Source organism: Thunnus albacares, chromosome 6, assembly GCF_914725855.1.
Source record: "Thunnus albacares chromosome 6, fThuAlb1.1, whole genome shotgun sequence".
Taxonomy (NCBI): Eukaryota; Metazoa; Chordata; class Actinopteri; order Scombriformes; family Scombridae; genus Thunnus; species Thunnus albacares.
In genome coordinates, this window is record NC_058111.1 from 34710488 (window position 1) to 34734831 (window position 24344).

General features: G+C 39.6%; 1 protein-coding gene across 1 annotated transcript in view; it reads right to left on the bottom strand.

The window, feature by feature from the left end:
* Positions 1 to 21337, bottom strand: part of LOC122983710 (kinase suppressor of Ras 1-like) — a 65405-nt gene extending 44068 nt beyond the window's left edge. The window contains exons 1-2 of the mRNA XM_044353724.1: positions 21032 to 21337; positions 3804 to 3944 (exon numbers count right to left, since the gene is read on the bottom strand). Of these exons, the coding sequence (XP_044209659.1) occupies positions 3804 to 3944; positions 21032 to 21202 (312 nt within the window). The 5' untranslated portion in view covers positions 21203 to 21337. The remainder of the gene's footprint in view (positions 1 to 3803; positions 3945 to 21031) is intronic.
* Between the last annotated feature and the right edge of the window lie 3007 nt (positions 21338 to 24344).

The following is a 24344-nucleotide window of genomic DNA, read 5'->3' on the forward strand; positions in this document are numbered from 1 at the left end:
CTATTCTGAGTGCTGTAATATCTGAATGGATTCAGGCTGACTCTCTGACAGAACAAATGACACGTCTGATTATCCCAGTATCAGGGTTTATTCAGGTTTACTGTCCACTGGTCCTTTTCTGATCAGGTCTTTGTTTGAAAATGAATTTATGCACGTCAGGTTCAGCTAGGTTTTCCACAGGTCGGATCAGGTCCTAAATTGTGGAACCATAGGACCTGTAATTATGGGCTCTTGTTCACAAGTGAAATTAAGATGAAGCGTGATCCACATGCTGTTTGGTTTGGCATCAGCAGTAATGGAGACACTGTATCAGACATTCATGATGAAGCAGGGACTAAGCCTGAAGGCAAAGCTCTCAATTTATCTGTCAGTTACATTCCAGTTTTCACTTCTGGTCATGATCTTTGGTTAATGACTGAAAGAATGCAACTGCAAACCAGGCAGCAGAAATCAGTCATTTAACCAAATGTTTTTTGTGCCTCAATGTAGCCAAGCAGACAGAGTTGTCACATCATAAGACGTGTTTATTTTTCGAACAGTGATGTGTTTTGGAAGGCACATACCAATGATGTCATCCTGCTGATAGGGGCATCAGATCAGAAAACATTTCTATGAGTCGTTCTGGAGTGCATGGACCAACAACGTATTTTGACATTTAGTTTGGAGGACTTGTTGATAGGGTGAGGAACTCAGACATCCAGAAGGAGGTCAGAGTAGAATCACTTCTTCTTCCACAAGGAACTGGTGGAGGTGATTCAAACATCTGATTAGGATGACTTCTTACCAACAGCTGGCCTGAGACAGCCACACTGCCCATATTTGGACTGTGCTCCACTGGTCACAGCTGAACAAGCTGTCTCCATGATAATTAAAAAACAAAAACTGAAATCTGCCCTGGTTCTGCCAGCACAAAAAATGTCAGTTACTGTAAGCTTAAGGGTGGATACTGAATGAGCTAACTTGTGTAAATCTGTTGAAACATTTTAAGACGTATTAAAATACACTGATTAGGGATGCCACGGTGAGGAAATTTTCCAACCGATTAATAAACTCGTGACAACACTGGTGTTACCAGTTACCAGTCTGCGGCGCACATAGGCGCGGGGATAAGCCAAAGGATGACTGCATTAGAACCAGAACCGGAGCAACCCGCCTGCAATCTAGAGAGAGACACACCGAGAGCGGGCTGAGCAGGCAGAGAGCAGCTGCTCGCTAACAGCTATGTGTGTTTACAACAGAGCGCAGGAGGGAGGACAGAGTTCTCACTCTGCTGTGGAAACGTGGTCACAGAACAGACACTTTGAGTTTATAATTGTAGCATCCGTCGTCCGACTAAGTATTGATAACACACTTAATACTTTACAAATTAGACTTTTTTATTTGATGAACATGGGCGCTGATACATGAAAATTAACTAAATGGGTTTTATTTCTATTAAAAAAAAATGGGTATGGGCGGTGGGCAAATAATGTAATCAGTGTATGCCCCAACACTGTGTAACACTGGTAACACTGACTACTGCTGCAAGCCTGACACTGACATGAGTTATATTTGTCCAGTATGGTTTAATCACAAAAATGCTCAGTAAACCACATCTACTACTCCCTCACCCAAGATAGAATATGGAGATGACTCAAGCCATCCATCATTACACAGTCTCAAACATACTGTGCATACACTCATGTCAGCTAGACTGGCTCTGTCCAAAGTTCAAAAACACACCTACCAACACCTGTCATTTGTTTAATCTGTACATACACAGAAATGCGAAAACTATGATTCATGGTTTGAGGGGGAGTTATGTGCTGGATCTTTTTTTTTTTGATGGACAAAAGCCATCACAAGAGTTGTAGAGTGTTGTTTTGGGCGGATGGATAAACTGTTGAGCATGTAACTTCCCTTAAAACCACAACGTGTTTCCCTCAAAACTCACAAACTCTAATTTCTGTATGTGAACAACACACATCTCAAGTATTCCAATACCATCACTGATTTGATCTGATCTGATCTGTTTATCACAAAATATTGTGTGCATAAAGCTCAATCAGTGCCAGCACTGCTTGTCAGATCTCAGATTAAAAGAGTTCCATTCTCAGTCAGGTTGTTACTGAGACTAAAATGTAGGTCAGCTGGACCCATTGTTCAAAGAATGTGTGAGAAGCAAACTTCAAAAGGTCCCTCAAAGGGTCGGTTCAGTTCTGGTTTCATTTGCCCAGGTTATGAGATATCTGTCCCTCAGATTTCTGCCTCCACTCCAATAGAAAAGGATGCAAGTCAGAGAATATGTTTTTGTTATTAAACTGCAAAATGTGCCTGAAATAACAGTTCACACATTTGTATAAATGAATTCACTGAAAACATAAGCTGTCCTGGCTTAGTCAAAACACACATCATGTTTTCACAATGATGTATTACTGTAAGCATGAGTTTCATGCTGCCTGAATATATGGCAGCATAAATATTAAAGGATAGGTTTGGGTTTTTTCAAGTCTGCCTTAATACAATACTGACGTACCATTATGTATGTGGAAATGGGTCTTACTCTCCATATTGACCCTGAAGATATTCCACTGGAACATCATTACACTGCAAGAAATGGGGGCCAAAATCCACAGCCCTTGTTCTGTGCAAAAACGCATTACAAAGTTCCACTGAAACTAATATGATGCTTCAGCAGCCTCAGTTAGCTAAATTGAGTCTATTATTCTAAAGTTACAGTTGGTTTACTTTAAATTTCCCTCTTTTTGTTTCTTCGGAATGTTCCCTGTCAAGCTGGTGGAGCGAGCTGTTACTGTCACAGACTGCAAAAATACTCCAGCTATCTGCAGAGAAATCTGCAGAGAAAAACAATCACTTCAAAGTTGCTCTTCTTCTTCTTTGGGTTTTATTGGCATTTGGCAACCAGCTTATAGGTGCATTCAAAGTATTCTTGGTGCACATCTTGAGTAGTAGAAGCCGGATAACGTCAACAGACTTACACACCACTACCAGAATGTATCCCTCCGCCATAGCTAGGCAAGAAACTTCAGTCCACAGAAACAATAACAATATATCAACACAATTTCACAAACTGAGACTGCTGAAGCGTCATATTAGTGTCAGTTAAACTTTGGAAAGTATATTTTCACAGAACGAGGGCTGTGGACTTTGGCCCCCATTTCTTACAGTGTAGTCGCATTCAAGAGAACAGCTTCAGGGTCAGTATGGTGAGTAGGAATTGTTACAGCGAGCAAGACTCATTTCCACGTACATAATGGCATATCAGTATTGTATTAAGACAGACTTGAAAAAAACTGAATCCATCCTTTAAAAAGGACCAGGTGTGGCTTGACTTTGATGGAAGATGGGATGAAAATTACATTATCTTTCATACAAATGCTTATAGCAGAGGTCAGAGATCAGGCTCACAGACCATTTCCTTACATTTGTGACTCACATGACTACTACCTGTCTCATCTGCATGGAGAAAGTTGCTGTTCACCAGGAGTACTGTCCCAAGCAACTTTAGTAGACTTTAGTATAGCAACTTTCTAATATACATGCACAGCAGCATGACATGTACAAGGGAAAGAGAGAGAGATGAGAGGGAAAGATGCAAGTGAGGGAGACAAAGATGCAGTTAAGGGAAATAGGATGTACCCAATGACTGTGGATCCAAATTCCACCTCACATTCTGATCTATGCTACTGTATAATGTATGTTTTTTTATACAAGACAAACTGTTCCACAAAAAGATAGAGAGACAAACAATTCTACAAACTACACACACACAGACACACACACACACACACACATACACACACCTGTATGAATTGTGGGGTGAGGTTAGCTGTTAGGAGCCAGTCCTCCAGTCTCGGGTATCCAGCTAGAGCTTCAGGTCTCTCCCCTTCGGCCACCCTCTGCTTCCACTGTAGCTGTGTCCACATGTACTTGGTCAGCTTCACCTGTAGGGGTAGACATTGCACCACAGACTGCTTTACTCTAAGGTGTCGTGGGATTAACCAACCAGCACAAACACTAATACAGCATCCTCCCAGCTAGAGGTTCAGTTACTTGGCAGAAATTAGACACAGTTCCAGATCCTTAAACTCCTCCTTTTGGTACACTTTGATGTTGAACATATTCTTTTTTCTGTGCCTCAGTACTGTAGGTAGACCTAATACTGCTAATAATGTGCATAGTCTCATATTTCAAATAATTTCAAGGGCTGCCTTTTTTCACTTACATAATATTGCAAAAATCAGGTGCAAAAAAGATGCAGAAAAAAAAATCCATGCATTTGTTACTTCCAGGCTGAATTACTGCAATTCCTTATTATCAGGCTGCCCTAACAAGTCTCTAAAGACTCTCCAGCTGGTCCAGAATGCAGCTGCACGTGTACTAACAAAAAATAGATAGAGAGATCATATTTCTTGGCTTCACTGCATTGGCTTCCAGTAAAATCCAGAATTGAATTTAAAATTGTTCTCCCCACCTGCAAAGCTCTTAATCAGAGCTTTCATATCTTAAAGAGCTCATAGCACCGTATTGCCCCACTAGAACACTGCACTCCCAGAATGCAGGCTTACTGGTGGTTCCTACAGTCTTTAAAAGTAGAATGGGAGGCAGAGCCTTCAGCTATCAGGCTCCTCTCCTGTGGAACCATCTTCCAGATTTGGTCCAGGGGTGCAGACACCCTCTCTATGTTTAAGAGTAGGCTTAAAACTTTCCTTTTTGATAAAGCTTATAGTTAGGGCTGACCAAGCTCACCTTGGATCAGCCCTTAGTTATGCTGCTATAGGCCTAGACTGCTGGGGGACTTCCCATGATGCACTGACCTCCTCTCTCCTCCTCTGCATATGTACTCATATACCATTACTGCATGTTACTGACTTGACTTCTTGAGTTCTTTGTGCACAGGAAACCCCAGAAACCAGGATCTGGCCCATGGCCGTGGGGATGTCCTTCTCCAGCTGTTACTGCTGTTTGTTGTTGCTAGTCATGTATCTATTGTTGTTGTTGCTGCTGTTGTTGTTCTGCTTCTGTGTCCTCCCCTCTTTCTTTCTCTCTCAACCCAACCAGTCAAAGCAGATGGCCGCCCACCTAGAGCCGGGTTCTGCTAGAGGTTTCTTCCCGTTAAAGGGGAGTTTTTCCTTACCACTGTCGCAAAGTACTTCCTCATGGGGGAATTGTTGGGTCTCTGTATATTAAAGAGTACGGTCTAGACCTGCTCTATGTGAAAAGTGCCCTGAGATGACTTTTGTTGGTATTTGGCGCTATATAAATAAAATTTAATTGAATTGAATTGAATATCAGCTCAGTGTGGTTGTTGTTGAAATAAGAGTTATATTTACTTACTAAACCCTTATATGCTTATTTGTATTCACATTTTATTCATTCATCTGTAACTACAGACTTCATTCAGTGCTTTTTGAATACATTGAGGTCTTAAATGTTTATATGAGCTGATCAGAGATTTTTGCTTTCTTGTTATATCAACCGTAAATGTCTGGTAGTAATGCAAAGCAGCAGCAAGAGGTGAGAGTTTCAGTTTGAGGAAATCCCCCTGACTGGTGGTCCACACCAGATGTCTGCTGTGAAACCGTCTGCTGCACACTGCTCAAATGAGTGAAGTCACCTCCTGGGGTTGTTTTATACGTCATTAACCCAAACTACTTATAGGTTTATGAAGGCTGATGCAAACTATTCTTACAATGTCAGTGCTTGTGAGGAAGCTAAGCCAGAGTGACAAGCAAGGTGATAAGAGGCTCAGAGACTTGTTCAATTACTAAAAAAAATTAGAATTATAAAGGTGATTTATTTTCACTGTGCAACTAAAAAACATGCAACTACAAAAACAAAATGAAAAGAAAACAAACAAATAAATCAAATCTGGCTTAATTGTGTTAACTCAGGAATCAACTCAAACTTAAGACACAGCTACAGCTACACTGCTACACAGCTACATAGACACCCATCCTCTTTCTTCTCCTCTCTAACAACCAAAAACTCTCCTTAAATAGGCCCTCTAATCAGTTTAGGCAGAACCATATTTCTCTCAAAGCGTCTCAGTCTTCCACACCTATAACAGTTAAACAACATTACTTGTATCAGCACACATTATCTACACCAAACAGTACTTCACACTTTCCTTACCCTAAACCAAGAAAACTAAATACAAAGTCAAATACTAAATTACAGAGACATTTAACTTAAAACAACAAGTTTAATGAAGTACAGATGCCAATATCAGAAGGTGGCGTCCTCGGCGAGCAATAGGAAGGGAACAGCAGTGAGGCACAACTCCTTCGTGAATGGATCAGAGAAAGTTTATGAATGGGAGGATAGTGATGGAAGTATGGAAGTGAGAAGTGAAGGGGTGAAATGGAGGACCTCCAGGGGAATGTTGGGAAGACACAAGGAGCAATCGAGGAGAGAAAAGAAAGGAAAGGAGTAGTTTGAAAGGATCTGATAGTCAGAACTGTAAGGTTTGGTGATCAGTTCGAGGTGTGTGGGGTTAATCCACTTAAACTGACAAAAATGCTAAATAGATCCATTGGAAATATTGATTTTGCTATGGTACTACCTGATGGAAATGGATGGATGTTAGTTGGCTGCAACAAGGAAGAGCAGGCAAGTAAAGCTCTCAAACTTAAAGAGATTGGTGGGATTAAAGTTGTCAGTACAAGCAGAGTGGGAGGAACAGGTAGGGCTCAAAGAGGTTCATTTCTGGTGTACCTCTTAATATAGGCATGGAGGAGATTAAAAGTAACCCGAAAGGGCGAATGTTCAAAGGATGAAGTCAATTGCAAACGGGACCAGGAAAGACACTGAAATGGTAATGATAAAATTCCAAGGGGAGGTTGTTCCAAAAGGAGTGATGTTGGGGTTGATTAGTTACATTAGGAGAGAGTACATACCAAGACGAATGAGATGCTTCAATTGTCAAAATTTTGGGCAGGTAGCCTCAAGATGCAGTCAACACCGTAGATGTGAATGTTGTAGAGGGAATCATGAGTATGGAAAATATGGGGAGGGAGTGCAGGCAAAGTGTTGCAATTGTGGAAAGGTTCACAGCGACGCCTACAAGGGATGTGAAGTACTGAAACAGGAAGTGGACATACAGAAAGTCAGAGTGTAGAGGAAACTGTCCTTTGCTGAGGCTGCAAAAGAAGTAAAGGGACAGGTCTTAGGTCAAAAGGTACATCCATGGGGTCCAATGGGGGGATCCAATGAGGTCTCAAAGGAGAATAGTGCTTGAAAAGAAAAAGCTAGTGACATTTATTGCAATCATTATTGATTAATCATTATTGCAATTGTAATCAACAGTACAGTTGGGAGTGCAATCTAAAACTCAAAAGATTCAGTTAATAGGAAAAGCAGCAGTACACCAACTTGGACTGACAGGACTGACTTGGGAAGAGGTTAGAGATGAGCTCCAGGCAAGATCCAGTCAGGAAACATGTAGTTAAGACTTTAGCGATGTTTCAGTCGAATGCACGATCTCTCATAGCAAATGGGCAGGAGCTCAAGCAATTTATTGATGGTCTACTGATAAAGCCAGATGTGTGATCTTAACTTGGTTGAAACCTCATTTGAATTTTGTAATACAGGGCTCATCATATGACAAGACAGAGAGGAGAGGAATGGTGGTGGATGTGCAATACTCAAACAACAAGGTATACCTGACAGAGTACTGGGAAAAGGTAGAGGTCAGGAATATGTTGTGGTGGAGGTGTGGTGCAGGGAAAAGGAGTTGGTGATCTTAAATAATCATAATCCACGTAGAAGGTTAGACAGGTTGCTGGAAGTACAGGGTTAAGATAGATGGAGAGTAATATGGTGTGCTGACCTTAATGCCCACATTTCACTTTGGGGTGGAAGGTACTTAGATGTAAATGGTCAAGTAGTAGAGGGTCTCTTGGAAGAAAAAGAGTTGGTATGTCTGAATGATTAGAGGGGTACCAGGGTAGATGTATGTACAGGATGGGAATCTATATTGGACTTGACACTGCTTTCTAATCATTTGGCTAGGAAATGTAACCGGGAGATATGGGAAGTGTCTTGAATTGGGAGTGAGATATTGAGGCAGAAAGGGTATCAGTACAGACAGGGGGAAGTGGGTGTTTGAAAAGACAGATTGGGGCAAGTTAGAGGAAATCAGCAAAGAAATAGTCGCAGTAGCTGATGAAAGTCAGGATGTTGGCAACTTCAGTGAGAGTCTTTGCGCAATAATTATTAAGGCAGCATTAGAGTCAATTCCAAAGAGTAGGGTAGAGGGGAGATGACAAATAAAGCAGCTCCATGGTGGACAGACAAGTGTAGTAAGAGACAGGAACAGGGCTTTTAGACTTTTAAAGAGGATGCATAATTACGACCTTTTAGTTGCATAAGAGAGTGCCCAGGCTGTGGTAAGGAAAACAGTAAGGCAAGCAAAGAGAGGAAGTTGGCAAAGATTTTGTAATGAGATTCAGCTCCAATAGGAGAAGTGTGGAGTATGATTAAGAGAATTGGGGGTAATGGAAAGGAATGAGAGTATCCAGTTTTTGAAACTGAAGGAGAAGTAGCAGAAACAGACAGGGACAAAGCAGAAATGATGGTGAAAGCATGTTTTCAGATACGTGCTTTAGGATATTTGACTGAAGAAGGAAGAACAAGAGAAATAACATTTAAGAGTATTGGAAAGGAGTAGGGCTATGGTGGATCAACCAATCAACTGTCCATTCACTTTAGATGAGATGAAGAGTGCTATATTTAATCAGGCAATACATCTCCAGGGGAGGAGATGTATTGCCTATGTTACATAATGTTGAGACATCTTAGAAATGGGGCTTTAAGGAAACTTTTGGTCCTTTAAAATAGAGTTTGGGAGGAAGGAAGCCTGCCAAAGGTTTAGAAAGAGGCTATAATAATTCCTATAAGGAAGCCTGGGAAGGATCTTTCTAAGCCCTCTAATTGTAGGCCAATAGCCCTTACATTGAATGTTTGTAGGATTACAGAGAGAATGATTACTGAGTGGTTGACATAATTTATAGAAGAGTATTAGTACTAGTAACACATTATCAATGTGGGTTTAGGAAAGGAAGAGGAATTCTGGATGCTATTATTTGTTTAGAAAATTAGATTAGAAGAAGAAGAAGCCCAGATTAATAAAGAGTTAGTTATAGCTGCATTTTTTTGATGTTGAGAAAGCCTATGATATGATGTGGAAAGAGGGACTTCTGATGAAGTTAAAATTGATGGTTGTAGGAGGGAGGGTATTCAATTGGACAAAGGACTTCATGGTAGGTAGAACTACTCAGGTAAGGATAGGAAAAGAAATATCAAGTCAATTTGTGGTGGAAAATGGGACCCCACAAGGGACTGTAATAAGCCCATTAATTTTTCAGTAATGATCAATGATGTTTTTTCTCAAGCTCAACCAGATATTGGCAGATCTCTTTGCAGTTCTTGGGGCACTATGGAAAAGGGGAAGGAATATTTTGCACATTTATGAGAAGACTCAAGAAGTAATCAAAAAGGTTGAACAGTGGGCATATGATTAGGGATTTAAATTTCCAGTAGAGAAATACAGTAGTCTTCACTAGAATTTTTTTTCCCTGGAATGAGCCTGCAGATGTATGGGAGAGCATTTAAGAGGGTGAATGTTTTTAGATTCTTAGGTATTCTTTTTGATTAGAAGTTAGCACGGGCTGATCACATAAATAAAATAGTTGGAAAATGTCAGAAGGTTCTAAATGCATGAGGTGTCCAAGTAGGGTGGAATGGGGGGGAAACTTCTCTTCATTAAAAACTATCTATGTGGCATTGATCCAGTCTGCGCTTGATTATGGTAGTGTGGTCTGTGGTTCAGCCTCAAAAACTCTGAAAAGCGGTATTACAGGAGTGCTGAGAACAAGGCAGAGGACAAAGAACTAGCTTCAGATGAGTTGGCAAAATATATGCAAAGAATATGGGGGTTAATAATGTCAAGATGACTCCAACAGTAGTAATTCCGGAGATTGAGCCATGGACACACACAATACCGCAGACAGACTTGTGCCTGTCGGAGTTCAAGAAGGCAGAGAAAGGAGAAGTTAATCTGTTAATGGCATTTTCAGGCCATGTTAGAGAGAACTACTCCCAATACATCCAAGTATATTCACCGGGTTCAAAAGATCCAGAACATCAGACAACTGGGGCTGCTTTTTCAGTTCCAGACAGGAAAGTTGCTGGAATAAAGCAAACTCCAAATTATATGGAAGTCTACTCAGTGGAGATGCTGGCATCACTTTTGACTCTGCATTGGGTAGAGGAGAATAAACCAGGGAACACTTTAATCTGCTCTGATTCTGTTTCAGTTCTCAAGAGCCTGAGATCCTTCATCTCAAGCCACCAAGACATTCTGTTCAAAGTATTACAAGTACATTCCAGATTCATTCAACAAGGTATGTCAATTGGGTTTATGTGGGTTCTGGCACATGTAGGTCTGAGAGGAAAAGAGGAGGTGGATAGATTAGCACAACAAGCTTTACAGAGAGACACCATAGATTCCACCATAGATAGATAAGAGTCCCCATTTAGCAAATCAGAGGTCAAGGTAATAGTTTGGAGTAAAGCAATAGGCAAGGGAAGTGGAACATTGAAATAAGGGTTTCTATACAGCTTAAACAACAAAGTCAATTCAATAGTAAGAAATATAGGTTGGTCAAGAAAAGAAAAGGTCATTAGCAACAGAATAAGGCTAAGTCATTATAAGTTGTTGCAGTAGTTGCAGTAGTCAATGTGTGATATTACAAGAGCCTGTACCAGGAGTTGTGCTGCATGCTCAGACAGGTAGGGTCTCATCTTCCTGATGCTGTACAGGAGGAATCGACATGACCGAGCAATTGAGGTCACATGACCCTTAAAGGTTATTGGTCATCAATCATGACAGCCAAGTTTCGGGCAGACTTTGTGGGCATGAGTTGGGTTGATTCAAGCTGGATACTGATCTGTTGTTGTATAGAGGGACTGGGTGGGATGACAAGGAGCTCAGTCTGAGAGGTTAAGTTGAAGATGGCATTCTTTCATCCCTGCCGATATATCAGCAAGGCATGACGAGATCCAAGCCGAGACTGTGTGGTCTTCAGGCGGGAACGACAGGAAGAGCTGGGTATCAACAGCATAGTAATAGTATGAGAAACCATGGGAGTGGATAATTGCACCAAGTGAGGTGGTGTATACTGAGAAGCGAAGAGGACCAAGTACTGACCCTTGAGAAGCCCTGTGGATAAGCCGTGCAGTTTAGACACTTCTCCCCTCCAAGATACTCTAAAAGATCTCCCTGAGAGGTAGGACATGAACCAGCGGAGGGCAGATCTGAGATACCTCCTGGAGAGACTTACCTCCTTGGAAAGCATGGTGAGTATGGTAAGGAACAAAGCAAGCTAAATGAATAAACAATAACTGAACTTAAACACTTGTCTCTTGAGTTAACCAGAAGATGTTAGTACACTGAACATCATGAACATGCTACTGGTAGCATGCATTGTGGGCTAGATGAAATGGCAGAGCAATTATTTTCGCACTGTCCTACATACCAGCAAGAGAGACACACTTAAAGTTACGATTCAAAGGAATCTTATGACACTTGGCTTGAGAAAAATGTTGTAGAGGAGATCAGGTGGGGTATAAGGCTATTTTCAAATTAATTAATTAATTAAAATTTTATAAAGCACAGGACTTAGTGGGAGAATTTAATGTATGAGTATTATAATAACCGTTCTGATCATTCCAATCCAGGGAGTGACAGTAATGCACCAATAAGCAGCCAACAACTATTTTACAACATTTTAAAATTCTGCTTTCCCCATGATAAACTTGTCTGCATCAAAAGATGGTGAAACAACATTTAACTAAAATGTAACTAAAAATTACATCATCTTAGATGGACTAGCAGCTCCTTAAAGTTCAGTAAGGCAGGCTTCACTGCACATTTCAGAATCCGTTAAAGCTGTATGGATTTCTCAAATAAAAAATAATGAACATATGTGCATTAGGTGTGATCAGAGAGCAACTCTCAGGCTTCTCAACAATGAACCACACAAATTTCACATACAACTACTTTGTTTGTCATTGACAACATTCAGCTTTTCTTCTGGCCTCATCTTGTCAATTCTGGTCAGTCTGATCCAAACGACAGTCTGATCTATAAATACTCCTCATTACATCCAGGGATCACAGCAATTCTTCTCAGATTCACCTCAGCTTCGCTGTTACTGCTATAGCAACTGACGCCATGGAAACCTTGACATCAAGGCTCTGGTACAAAAAGGGGCGATGCAGTCAGTTTATTTTTCACTGATGCTTGCCATGCTGCGGGTTTTAAGTAAAAAATAAGTAAATGTTGCCACTGTCTTATTGTCCCACAGATTGTGCCTCCATGAGCTACATTTACAGCATTGGTAGTTAGGATAGGTCACATTCTTGGAAAATGTCGCTAAAATGCAAACTCACTTACTGCACAAGGAAAGTCTAAACGCTGTTAGAATTGTTGATTGTCCTACACTTTAAAAATTAAAAGCCCCTAAAAATAACTTTAAGCATACACAACTGCCACTTATCATTTAAAGGTTCATCACATAACTTGTACCAGTTCTAAAGGTTCTCAAGATACCAGTATTTTAAAAAGGGGTTATATCGGGCAGTCTGTCAGTCTGCAGGTGGAAGTAATGTTGCACAGACACAGTACAATTTTATTAATGTTGTACAATGTGTTAACTCACACTACAGCTTCTAATGGGACAGTCAATCAACCAGTCACAATAGGTGCTCGCACTAAATGACAATTCCAATAAATTTTGGAATGACAACATCCTCAAAAAGCAAAAGAGGAAAAGGCAGTACTACTACATTTAATTCTAATTTTAGCAGCCACAAGCTGTGAAGATTCAGACAATATGGTCTGTCTGTTCTGCAGGGAAGTTCAGTTTTACTGACAGGTCCCCCGTACCAAATGTAAACATGTAAAATACTATTCCAATAATATAACAAGCTCACTACAGTTAGTCTCCTGTCAACGTTTCTTTTGACAAGAGACGTGGAAAATCATATCTCAGCACTGATCAAACTGCAGAAATCCATCCAATCATCCAACAGCAAAATTGTTGATAATCCCTCCTCAAACTTAACATCAAACAACTGCTTATCTGGTGAAATCTGTCCCATTATAAAAGTAGTCGGGCACAGCCAGTTTGGATTTCAAATTGTGCTTTATACGTACAGTCTGCCCAGGTTAAACAAGCTGCTACTGTGATGGCATTTGACTTGTTAACCAATGCAATGATGTTGTAGTGTATGCAGAGAATCTCACTTAGGTGTTAAAACCTGCTACATGTGAACTGCAACCCCTGTGAAGTTTAGTCAAAAGTGACACGTTAAGAGTACTCCACAGATTCAGCATTGCACTCATATAACATGGTGAGCAGTTAAAAATGATCAAAATTGATACAGAAGGAAAAAGAGATATCATTTTTTATTCCATGCATTCTTCTTCCTTATTAAAACCTGGTGCCTACATTTCCCACAATGCAACTCAACTGGGAGACTTGGGTGCTTTATGCTAGTGGCAGAGATGAGGAGCGGGCTACAGAAGTCTGATAACCTCCCTTCTTTCTAACTCCTCATCCCAAGATTTTTTTCATTTTCAGCCCTAACCCACACTGACTCGAGTGACATCACATGAGGCAATTTATCAGATTTCACACAGCTCACTCTGGAGACACAAAAGACTTTGTACTACTTTTTTTTTTTTTTAATACGTATGCAGTAGTAATCCCCAACACATGCATAAAACTCTGTTAAATTCATGACTTAAACTGTGTGTACACACAAAGACAGAAATATACAGATGCATTCTTTTCATCAGATTTATAAAGCTGTGCATACACATTGTTGTTTTATAAATCTCAGCCATTGTTGAACTAGGCGCGCAAGCCTTATATCCACTCCCACAATTAGCCATAAAGGGATGAAAACACGCCCTGAACCAGCTGTTTTCATATCAATATACTGCCTGCTCCACCAGTCTGTACACCTGTCAATGAAACAGCAAAGAAGTGCAGTTTCACTGATTGTGTTGCATTGCTGAGGTTCTCCAACAGCACAGAGCAGCTGTCATTATGCACGGCTTCCATATCATTAATTCACCACATGGGCCTGTAAACCATCATCAGCATGACAATTAAAAGAATGATACAATTAACCACAAAAGTATGAAGTTTATAAATGCGCCTTTGGCATTTACTGATTGCTGTGTGAACTCTTTCACTTTAATTTTTCCATATCTACCTTATCATATAACCCGCAGCTGCTAGAAAAACATGTGTACGCTGGTCTGAAGCATGTGTGAGATGTACACATTCTGTTTCTCTAAATTCCAGTTTATGTGCAAGAAATGACATACGCATAATTTTGGCATCTAGCCCCTGGAAACACAAAATAATCAGTGGAGTTCCCCTTTAATGTTATTTTTCCCCCCAAATCCAATGTCAGACTAATGTTTTGAGACTTATTAAAATTCCATCTTCACATACGCCAACTTCATCCAGGGGTGATTGCCTATGTTATTTGTTAGTTCTATTGTGCCACTACTGTATCAGATTCAGATTGTTCTCCCACTGATGTCAGACTCCTGCAGTCTCGAAGAAAAATCCCCTCATTGAAGTGTCTGTAACCAGCAACAGTGATTACTGGTATTTCCACTTGATTAAGGACTTAAGCAATAATTAATTTTTGATAGACCAAATACACCAGCAGTTGTCCTGGCTAATCATCAACATGATTTTGTGCAGGTCCACCTCTGTGCACTATGACAGAGAAAGTGACATGGCAAAGAGGGGGTGTGCAAAATAATTTGTGCAGACAAGTTAAAACAAAAGCCACATAAAAAAGGTCAGAGAGAGGAGGGCCAAAAGTATACACAGGAGGGAGAGAGGAGAGAAAACTGACAAGATACAAAACGAGAAAGGCAGTTGGGAAACCACATGGGGCTTTCCTAACGCTATCATCGACACTTTGCACAGGCTTTCACATACTGGAGCTAATAAGGCTGAAAAAGTTCCAACCTAATGTGGGCTTCAACTGTTTGCTGGAAGTTCCAAATAAACATTGTAGTTATTTTTGCAGAATTTGGATTCTCATAGAGATTATTTCAATCTGACAATTCCTCTACACCCTCACTACACTGACAGTGTCACTGAACCAGCAGTGCGACAAACGTCATGGTGTGGATTCATTTATGCATAGAAACAAACAGCTGAATCTGCAGCTGTGAAGCCACCAAGCAGCGAATCACGGAGCTGCAACATATATGAGCGCAGGGTCGCCAGCTCTGCTAAACTATCTTAAGTACCCAACACAATAATACAACACAACAAATGTCATTTTAGACCCCTCTAAATATGCATTCAATAGCACATGATATATATATTTTAGTGAAATTTATTTTTCAGGAAACACTTGAGTTCCTGTACTTCCTGTAACGAAGGCTCTATCTGCGCAACCATGCAACTATAGACAAAACAATGCAACAATAACTTTCATTATTATTACAGTTAGAGACGGTGTGTTCAGTATACAGATATGCTTCCATGCACACAGTAAAGCCACCACTGCAAATATTATTGCATTTAAGCAGCAAACTGAACATTTTTAAAGAAATGGTGTGTGCCATTTGTTACAAGAAGATACTTGATGCAAAAGGAAAGGAAGAGAAGTGCAGTCGATATGTATTATCTTATATTATCTTCAGATCTTGGGTCTGATTTGTGTCTTAAAGATGCAGGTGGGGCCGAAGCTAATATGAAGCTTCAGTGTCCAAATGAGTCAAATCAAGAAGATATCTTTCAACATTACAGTCTTTTTAGTGCCAAAGTCTCTCTTTTTGTTATTTTACTTCCACCTGCAGCTCAACAGGGAAACACTGTCTGAGGAAACACAAAGAGGGACTTTGATGCTAAAAAGACTGTAAATGTGTCAGATATCCACTTGATATGACTAACTCAGACTGATGAAGCTGATTAGAAGCTTCACATCTACTTTTAAATGCATTTCTTTCTTAAAATGAGGATTTTGTTCATCACTTACATTGTAAGCACATTTGGAGAGGATCTTCTAATGAAAATGCAAAACCTTTTTCTGTATTTATAACAATTTGTGAACCTGTCCTTTAAAGCCGATGTAGAACTCAAGTCCAAATTCAACAGTACATTACTAATTCAGAGTTTTGTATTTGTCTGCATGTATGGATGCAAATGTGTGTGCATGCTATTTATTTTTGCTGTGGACATCCTCCAAACCACATTAATTTAATATCATATTCCACTCATTTAGTGACAGATGTTGTGTTGTAGCTTGTTCCAACTGTCCAAACACAATCAACTAATGCAGCTTTATGTTTTATGTCTGCATGTTAAATTGTGTACACTTGCAGTTGCATGCAAATTTGTCCAGGCATATTAAACCTTATTGTTTTCTTGTTCACATATTTGCTGTTAATGTTATTATAATATAATAACAATAATATATTATTAGTGTTTCGTGTTTTATTGATCTGCTGCTCAGTTTTCATGTAGCATGTGAGACAATGTGTGCCTGCGTAGGTTGAAGAAACACTGACTGGCTTTCTGAAGCTGTGGTCATGTAGAAACCTTTTTTCTTTTTTTGCGGTTGAATGACATGACTGATATCTGACATCTTTAACGCTTGTCTTTGCCCTGCTTTGGATCTCTTTCAATTATAAGTCTCACATATACATATGTTTTCTCAATAGAATTTGTCAAATTCGCTATGCAACTTCTAACCTCTTTACAAATTAAGGATCTTGGGAATTTAAAATGAAGAGGTCAATAAAAGGGCAAGAAAAGGAGAGAGAAGTGCCAGAGCTATGGACCACTTAGTGCATCATCAATTTGTACACACCTTACTTACTCTTTGATATATAACAAGAGCACCAGCACGGCAACATGCTTATCTCCTCCTCCCACTATCTTCCATATCATTTTCTTGCTAAACAGGACATGCTGAGAATGTGTGGGAGAGAACCGCAGCTAAATATACGCTTCTTGACACAGATATGTACACAACAAGCCTCTGTGCTCTTCCCAGCCCCTGGAAGGATGGGCAGCAACTGCGTCTCCTCGGCAACATCACGCACTGCTGTGATGCTCTGCATGCATCAAGCCCAGATCACACAGCAAATGAGTCAAAGAGGAAATGTGTCCATTTGACACATTTCACATGTAAGAACTTTTGACACATGTAAGAACTTTTGGGCAAAGCAAAAAGAGTTTTGACAAATGATGAATGTGATAAAAGCACAATGGCCACACTGATTGTGGGAAAGACTTACATCTAAACAAAACAAACTGGACTGAAGGCTAAAAGAGGGTTTGAGCAATGTGTGACGCAGTGATTCACCTCACTGCCTAGCAACCCGATAATAGATAATAGATGACAAGTGTGCTTTTGTCACGGTCCTAAAACAGTGATGAGTCAGATGAACGTTCCATACATCAGGCTATTTGGGTAACCTGAGGTCTGTATCACAAAGCAGGTTCAACTTAAGTCTGGCTTCATGGCCTCAGTGAGTCTACCATTGGTGATTGGCTGGTTATCAGCTGGCTCTGTTAGATCTTAATTCAGCTAACATCATGAGAACCATGATCAGATGTGATTGAAAGTGAGGCTATGAATAAGTGTGATGGGCATTTTTCACCATTTTCTGACATTTTATAGACCAAACAACTAATCAATTAATCAAGTAAATAATCAATAGATGAATCGATAATGAAAATAATCATTAATTGCAGCCCTAAACATTTATAAGCAGTATATGAACAGTCAATAGATGGTTTATAACATTCTATAATGTAGTTGTAAGCAGATAGAAGTGTTTCCTGTGGGCACCCACAAGCGTTTGCTGCTGTATAAACAGATAATGAATGACAATATAGTAAAACACAGTTGGAATAATACTAAATATGTCTTCATAAGAGAAGTTATCATTTTTGACCAATACTGTACATTAATAAACACTTGAAAATGTCCTTAAATCTGCTTACAACTACATTATAGTAAGCATTATAGCTTATAAATGCTAAATAGGGGTCTTTTTAAATATGTTTGACATGTTCAGTAGTACAGAGTGAGTTTATTATCATAATTAACAATCTATTTTGAATAGTAATGTAAGTGTTTCTGCTGCTTAAGCAGAGAGGATAAAAGAGAGGAAGTTGATGCCTGATGAGGCGTACCTGACTATTATTAACAGTGTGTGGATCATCAGACCAGCAGAAAGGCTGCCGAGCGAGCAGTCACTGGCTGCGGCTGAAAAGGAGGAACACCACCTGGGCCAACAGTTGACCACCAAGAGAGACCAGCAGTCGGCTACGGGACACACACCCAGGTCTGACCAGCCTGCAGTAGGCCTGCCTTAGCAGAGGGTGTATAGTGATTAAAAGGTGGAAACATCAAAAGGACACCGAGGTACACAACTGAAGATGTGTCCCAATTCAGAAAACATCCTCTGGTGGTCAACTTTCCGCCCAATATCAGGACAAGGAACAACAAGTAAAGTGCTGAACTGCAGGGACTGTAACAACTAGTCCTACAAACCAATCAATCTTATTTCCAATTATCATCACAACGTTGCCACGTTGCAGTAAAAGCATCTACACTGTCAGATTCAGGAATCCTGTGGGGATTTAAGAAACAGCTCAATTAAAGCTATAATCACCATTCATTACTATCTCTCTGTTTGTTAGAAGCTTTGTTTTAAAGCCCGAGTGACACATGGAAGCCTACAACAGTAAAGTGACTCTACTGATTTATAAAAATATCTATTATTGTTTATTTCTTGTCACTTTGCTGTAGAGTCGATTAATCGATTAGTTGCCAACTGTGAAATTAAATACCAGCTATTAGATAACTGAATAATCATTTGGAGTAGAAGAAGATATTTTCCAAATTCTCTGATTCCAGCTTCTCAAATGTGAATATTTTCTGGTTTGTGGACTGTTGGTTGGAACAAAATGAGACATTTAAAGATGTCTCCTTGGGCTGTGGGAAACAGCGATCAACATTTTATAGACGTCACAACTAATCGATTAATTGAAAAAATAAGGGGACTGTGGATATGGCCCCCATCACTTACATTCAAAGTGTATTAGGAAGGGATCTTGTAATAGCCAGTATGAACAGGAGATGTAAGTACAGTAATGTTGCAACAATTAACTGATTCATTGTCAATTAATCGGCTGGAGTCATTTTTTAAGAGGAAAATTTCCAAATTCTCTGGTTCAAGCTTCATAAATGTGAATATTTTCTGGTTTCTTTAGTCCTTTATAGCAGTAAACTGAATAAGACATTTGAGGATGTCATCTTGGACTTGGGGAAACAATGATTGACATTTTCATAATTATAATTCTGACATTTTATGACCAAACAACTAATCAATTCATTGAGAAAATAATCGACAGATTAATCGATAATGAAAAAAATCATGTTCATATGGGCACCTGACTGTTGTTTTAAGACAGACCTGAAAAATCGTGAAATTATCTTTTAATGTTATTCTAGATGCCAAATCAAAATGATGTAGTGGTTGAAGAGTCCATCCATCCATTTTCTATACTGCTAATCCTCTAGAGGGCCACAGGGGGGCCTGGAGCCCATCTCAGCTGACATTGGGTGAGAGGTGGGGAACACCAGTCAATCACAGGGCTGACCAACAGACAATTTACAGTCACCAGTTAACAAAACCTTCTTGCAACAGTTAGGTGACAGTGTTAACCACTGCACCATTGTGCCGACCTGGTTGGAGAGTGACTAATTAAAATAGTTTCTTTACAGTTTAAGCATTGTTTCATTATTGCAGCACATTTGCAGCATGTATTTAGTTTACTCATGTTGAAAAAATCACCAAAGTGTTATATGAGTGACAGACACAGATGGGCAAAGCCATTCAAGGTAAAGAAAATACTAAAATGTCAGATTGCTGCTTGTGCTGGAGCCCTGAGAGTCTACAGCCATGCTAACAGCTGTGTCAGGCTGCACATCAGCAATCTAACATGCTCACAATGGTAATGAACTATGGTTTCGTGTGTTAGCACGCTAGCATTTGCACTGAACACAAAGTACAGCTGAGGCTTGACCAGATGATAGCACTAGTTAAAAAGTCAGAGGATCAAAGATATTACAATTCATCCTCTGGGGAACATGAGTGTGTGAACCAAATTTTACAGTAATCCATTCAATAGTTGTCAAGATATTTCAATAAAGACCTACAAAGTCAACCTCATGGTGGCACTAGTGGAAAAGTCAGTCTTTTGAATACATTATCTGGGAACCATGACTGTCTGAACCAAATTTTATGACAATCCATCACGTAGTTGTTGTTGAGCTATGTCAGTCTAGATCAACAGGCAGACTGCCAAACCTAGAGCCAAGCCAGTCTAAACATGAGTCCTAACAAGCGTGTACTTTAATTCATAAGTTGACTGGCCAGCAGGCCGGTTTGTCTCGTCTCAGGCTGCAGAGCAAATGTCCCAAGAGGATAAAATGGAGAAAAAATGAGATGGAACAAATTACAAATATGAGTGATACATACAATTCTGGATTTAATGGGGTTAAGTAAGGAACTGCCTTTCAATATTACACATTAGCAGTTATATGACCAATACTGTGACGCCCTCACCCCAGTGGTTTCACCTTTTCCATCATGTTGGTTTGTTTCTTTGAGTCTGTAACAAAACTAAGATGCTTAGTTTCCCTTACAGGTCAGGACCTTCTGATCACTATTACGTGGGCTAGTGTAGGCCTACTCTACATTAGGCTGTGTCGTTGAGTGCTGTATCAGTGTATGAATACAAAACTGTAAATAAGAATGTTAAAAGTTTGATCATGGAAGAAAGCAAACACCTGTTTGAAACGGGCAGTACGGTGTCTCTCTAACAGGTGGCAGACAGGCTGCAGGTTTACCAGCCAGCAACATTACAGGACAGGACTAAACACAAGCTCTCCTCTGCTGTACCTCTAAAGTGCGGATCTCCTGCTGGGTGAGGTCGTTGGATGCGGCGCATGTGGTCCGGAGAGCCCGCAAACTGGAGACTGAGATGTCCACCAGGTTCTGGATGAGCTGGCAGTGATGAAGAGCTTCCTCAGCGGCTGTGCTCTGCCTGTCTCTCCGTCCATCCCTCCACATGAGCGCGGCTTATGTCACACTGACGCTTCCTCTAAACAATGCATGGCGTGAAACAAGTTTCCGTGTCGGTTTCTACAAAGCTCCTTCAAATCTGCTTTACCAAGCAAGCAGCAGACATTTCGAACTACTTCCTGTTGTAGCCTTCAAATCAATTCCTGACTGGAACCTTTTTTTAAATAAAACATTGAGAACCGAAGTTGAGACAGTTTATTTATAGGGTAGCTACACAACCGTGTTTACAGAGAGATGTACCTACATCATTATAGATGTAAATACAAAGATAAAAAGAACCAATGAGCATTAAAGACAGAGTCTGATTATGTTGTCAAAAATAGATTAGATTATCAAAAAGTTAAAGAAAAAAGATTAAGAGATCTAATACAAAGGGCAAACCAATAGAAGAAATGGTACATTTAATTTGCTTTAATTAATTAATTTAAGAATAAACAGTTTAAACGAAATGAGTTTTCAATTAAAGGCTAATGGCTACAGAGCAACTACAAAGGCTGAAACTTAAAAAAAAAAAAAAAAAAAAACAATTTGAGCTTCTAAACAAGGATCTTATTAATATTCGTTTTAAATTACTTATCTACTTTATTAGCTCCTCTTTAATCGTCTTTCAGATTACTTTTCTTCATCATGCTTCATCATGTACCTATATAGGACCAGTGATGGAAAGTGACTAAGTACATTTACTCAGTACTTGCTTTAGTACTGTACTTAAATACAATTTTAAGGTACTTGTACTTTACTTGAGTATTTCCATGTGATGCTACTTTATACTTCCACTCTACTACTACTCTACATTTCAGAGGGAAATATTGTACTTTCTACTCCACTACATTTATTTGACAGCTTTAGTTATTTTTCAGATGAAGATTTGACACAATGGATAATATAACAAGCTTTTAAAATACAACACATAGTTAAAGATGAAACCAGTGGTTTCCAACCTTTTTGGCTTTTGACGTCTTACAAAAAGCAGTGTGTAGTCGGGGTCACATTTCACATGTCTATGAGTTGTTAACAGCTCCACCAAATAGTGATTTTTCCCTCTAAACTTCTCACATGCTTTCATTTCAATAAATGTTCAAATGATGCAATATTTCACCAGAAATCAAAGATTAGAGAAAAAGTCCAAAAACTGAAAACAGATTTGTGTATCAGAACTTTGTTTTTTCTTCTTTTCTCTCCCATTAATCATCTCACCACCCCTCAGATTTATCTTCTGACCCTTTGGAGGGGCCCCGACCCCTAGGTTGGGAACCACTGGACTAAACTAGCTGACTGTATATAAAGTGGTTCAGACTAGCTCCACCTCCATGCGGGACTTTTAATTGTCTATTGGTACTTTTACTTAAGTAAAGGATCTGTATACCACTGTATAGGAACTATAAGTCCTAAAAAAAAGAGGCACACAATATTTTACTTATTTATTATTTATTTATTTAGTAATTAGTGGGTTGTTTATTTTGTAGGGCTGCATATGGTTTTATTTTGAAACATGCATATTTTGATTTCCTGTGTCCTTGTCACTCTGGCCATTTGACATTAATGACCACCTGCTAAAATGCTGCTTGTCATGTCGCCCCTTTTACTCATGTATCCTAAATGCTTGTCATACCTTGACACATTTTAATGATGACAATAATAATGTTTTATGTAAACAGCCAGCGGAGTAATGAGACTGCACAATGTGTATGAGTGAGTTCATTTCAGATGTATTGCAGTGATATTGGAAGCCCAGACTTTTAACTGGCTGGAAAATACATCTTTGTTGGCTAATTAAACTGTATCATTAAACTAGTATTTTACAAACAAGTATTTCCCAGAGGAAGGAGTTTGAATAGTGGTTGTGATCAAATAGAATATACTGCCATCTGCTGCCAGAGATGTGTCAATGAAATATTTAATCACCGCACAAATAAACATGCCATCATTCAACCAGTGTGTAAGGGTTCAAACCTCCACATTACTCAAGTGCCTGTGAGCTGTATACTGAAGCTCAAGCATCAGTTTCTGTTCTGTAACTGAACCTCACTTCCTGTCTCCCTGAGAAGGACAGAAAAAACAATTTCCCTACTGCAGTTCAGTAAAGTGTCACATTAGTGTTACATCACACCTAAATATGCACATTGCCAAGTAAAGTGGTAAAAAGAGCTCAGACAGCGGGCCTCTGAGTCATGAAGTCAGGTTGGATGAAGGCTGAACTCTTATGATTTTTGTGATCTTTTGTTATCACTTAACTCTAAAACCACATCAGTCTGCTCTCTATGAATAAGTCCTGCACATTTAAACATGCAGTGTGGAACTTTTACAGATAAATGAACATCTGTTATATTCAAGTCCTTGCTAAACAAGTTCACACAATGCTGATTAAGCCTATCACCACCAGATACATCTCTCTGTATTTCACAGTATACCAGAGTTTTTAATCTGGTGTCAGGTTTGACATTTCTGCGCTGGCTGGATGAATGCATACTGATCATGCTGTATTGGCAGAGCATGCACACTAAGACTTCTGCCTGCCAAACTACTAACTAACTGCTAATTCCCTGTTGGCTCTCTGCTAATTTGAATGGGGATAAAATAATTTAATTGTGTGGCTCTTTTCTTGACTTGACTTGACTCCAAATGTTATTAGACCAAATGGACCAAATTCTGACTGTGAAACAAGTCATTTCACGGGGGTTGTGTGAAGCTCAAAACAATTTATCCAATAGTTTACAGTAGCAACACAGTGGGCTACAGCAGAGCAGTGTTTCTGTAATTGAGATCGTGAGAGGCTAGGGATCAGAGCAGGAATTGGAGAGCGAAATTGAACATGAGGATACAAGAGGATCTGAAAATAAAAAGAAACGCAAGAATTCATCAAGTGTTTCAAGTGATTTCAGTGAGTAATTGAGGAAAAAGTGGTCGTATCTTGTTGGAATTGTAGCAGAGACAAGAACGGATGGCATTTTCAAGAATCCACATGAAGTTGGAAAGATTGTTGAAGGAAAAGTTGGAGCTGTTAAGTTAGTCAGGATAAGTAGAAATGGGATGGTCATAATTGATTGTGTATCATTAAGTGTCAGGGATTGAAAGCCCTGACTATTAGTACATATAAAGATCATAGCTGTGTGGAATGTTTCTGACTTGG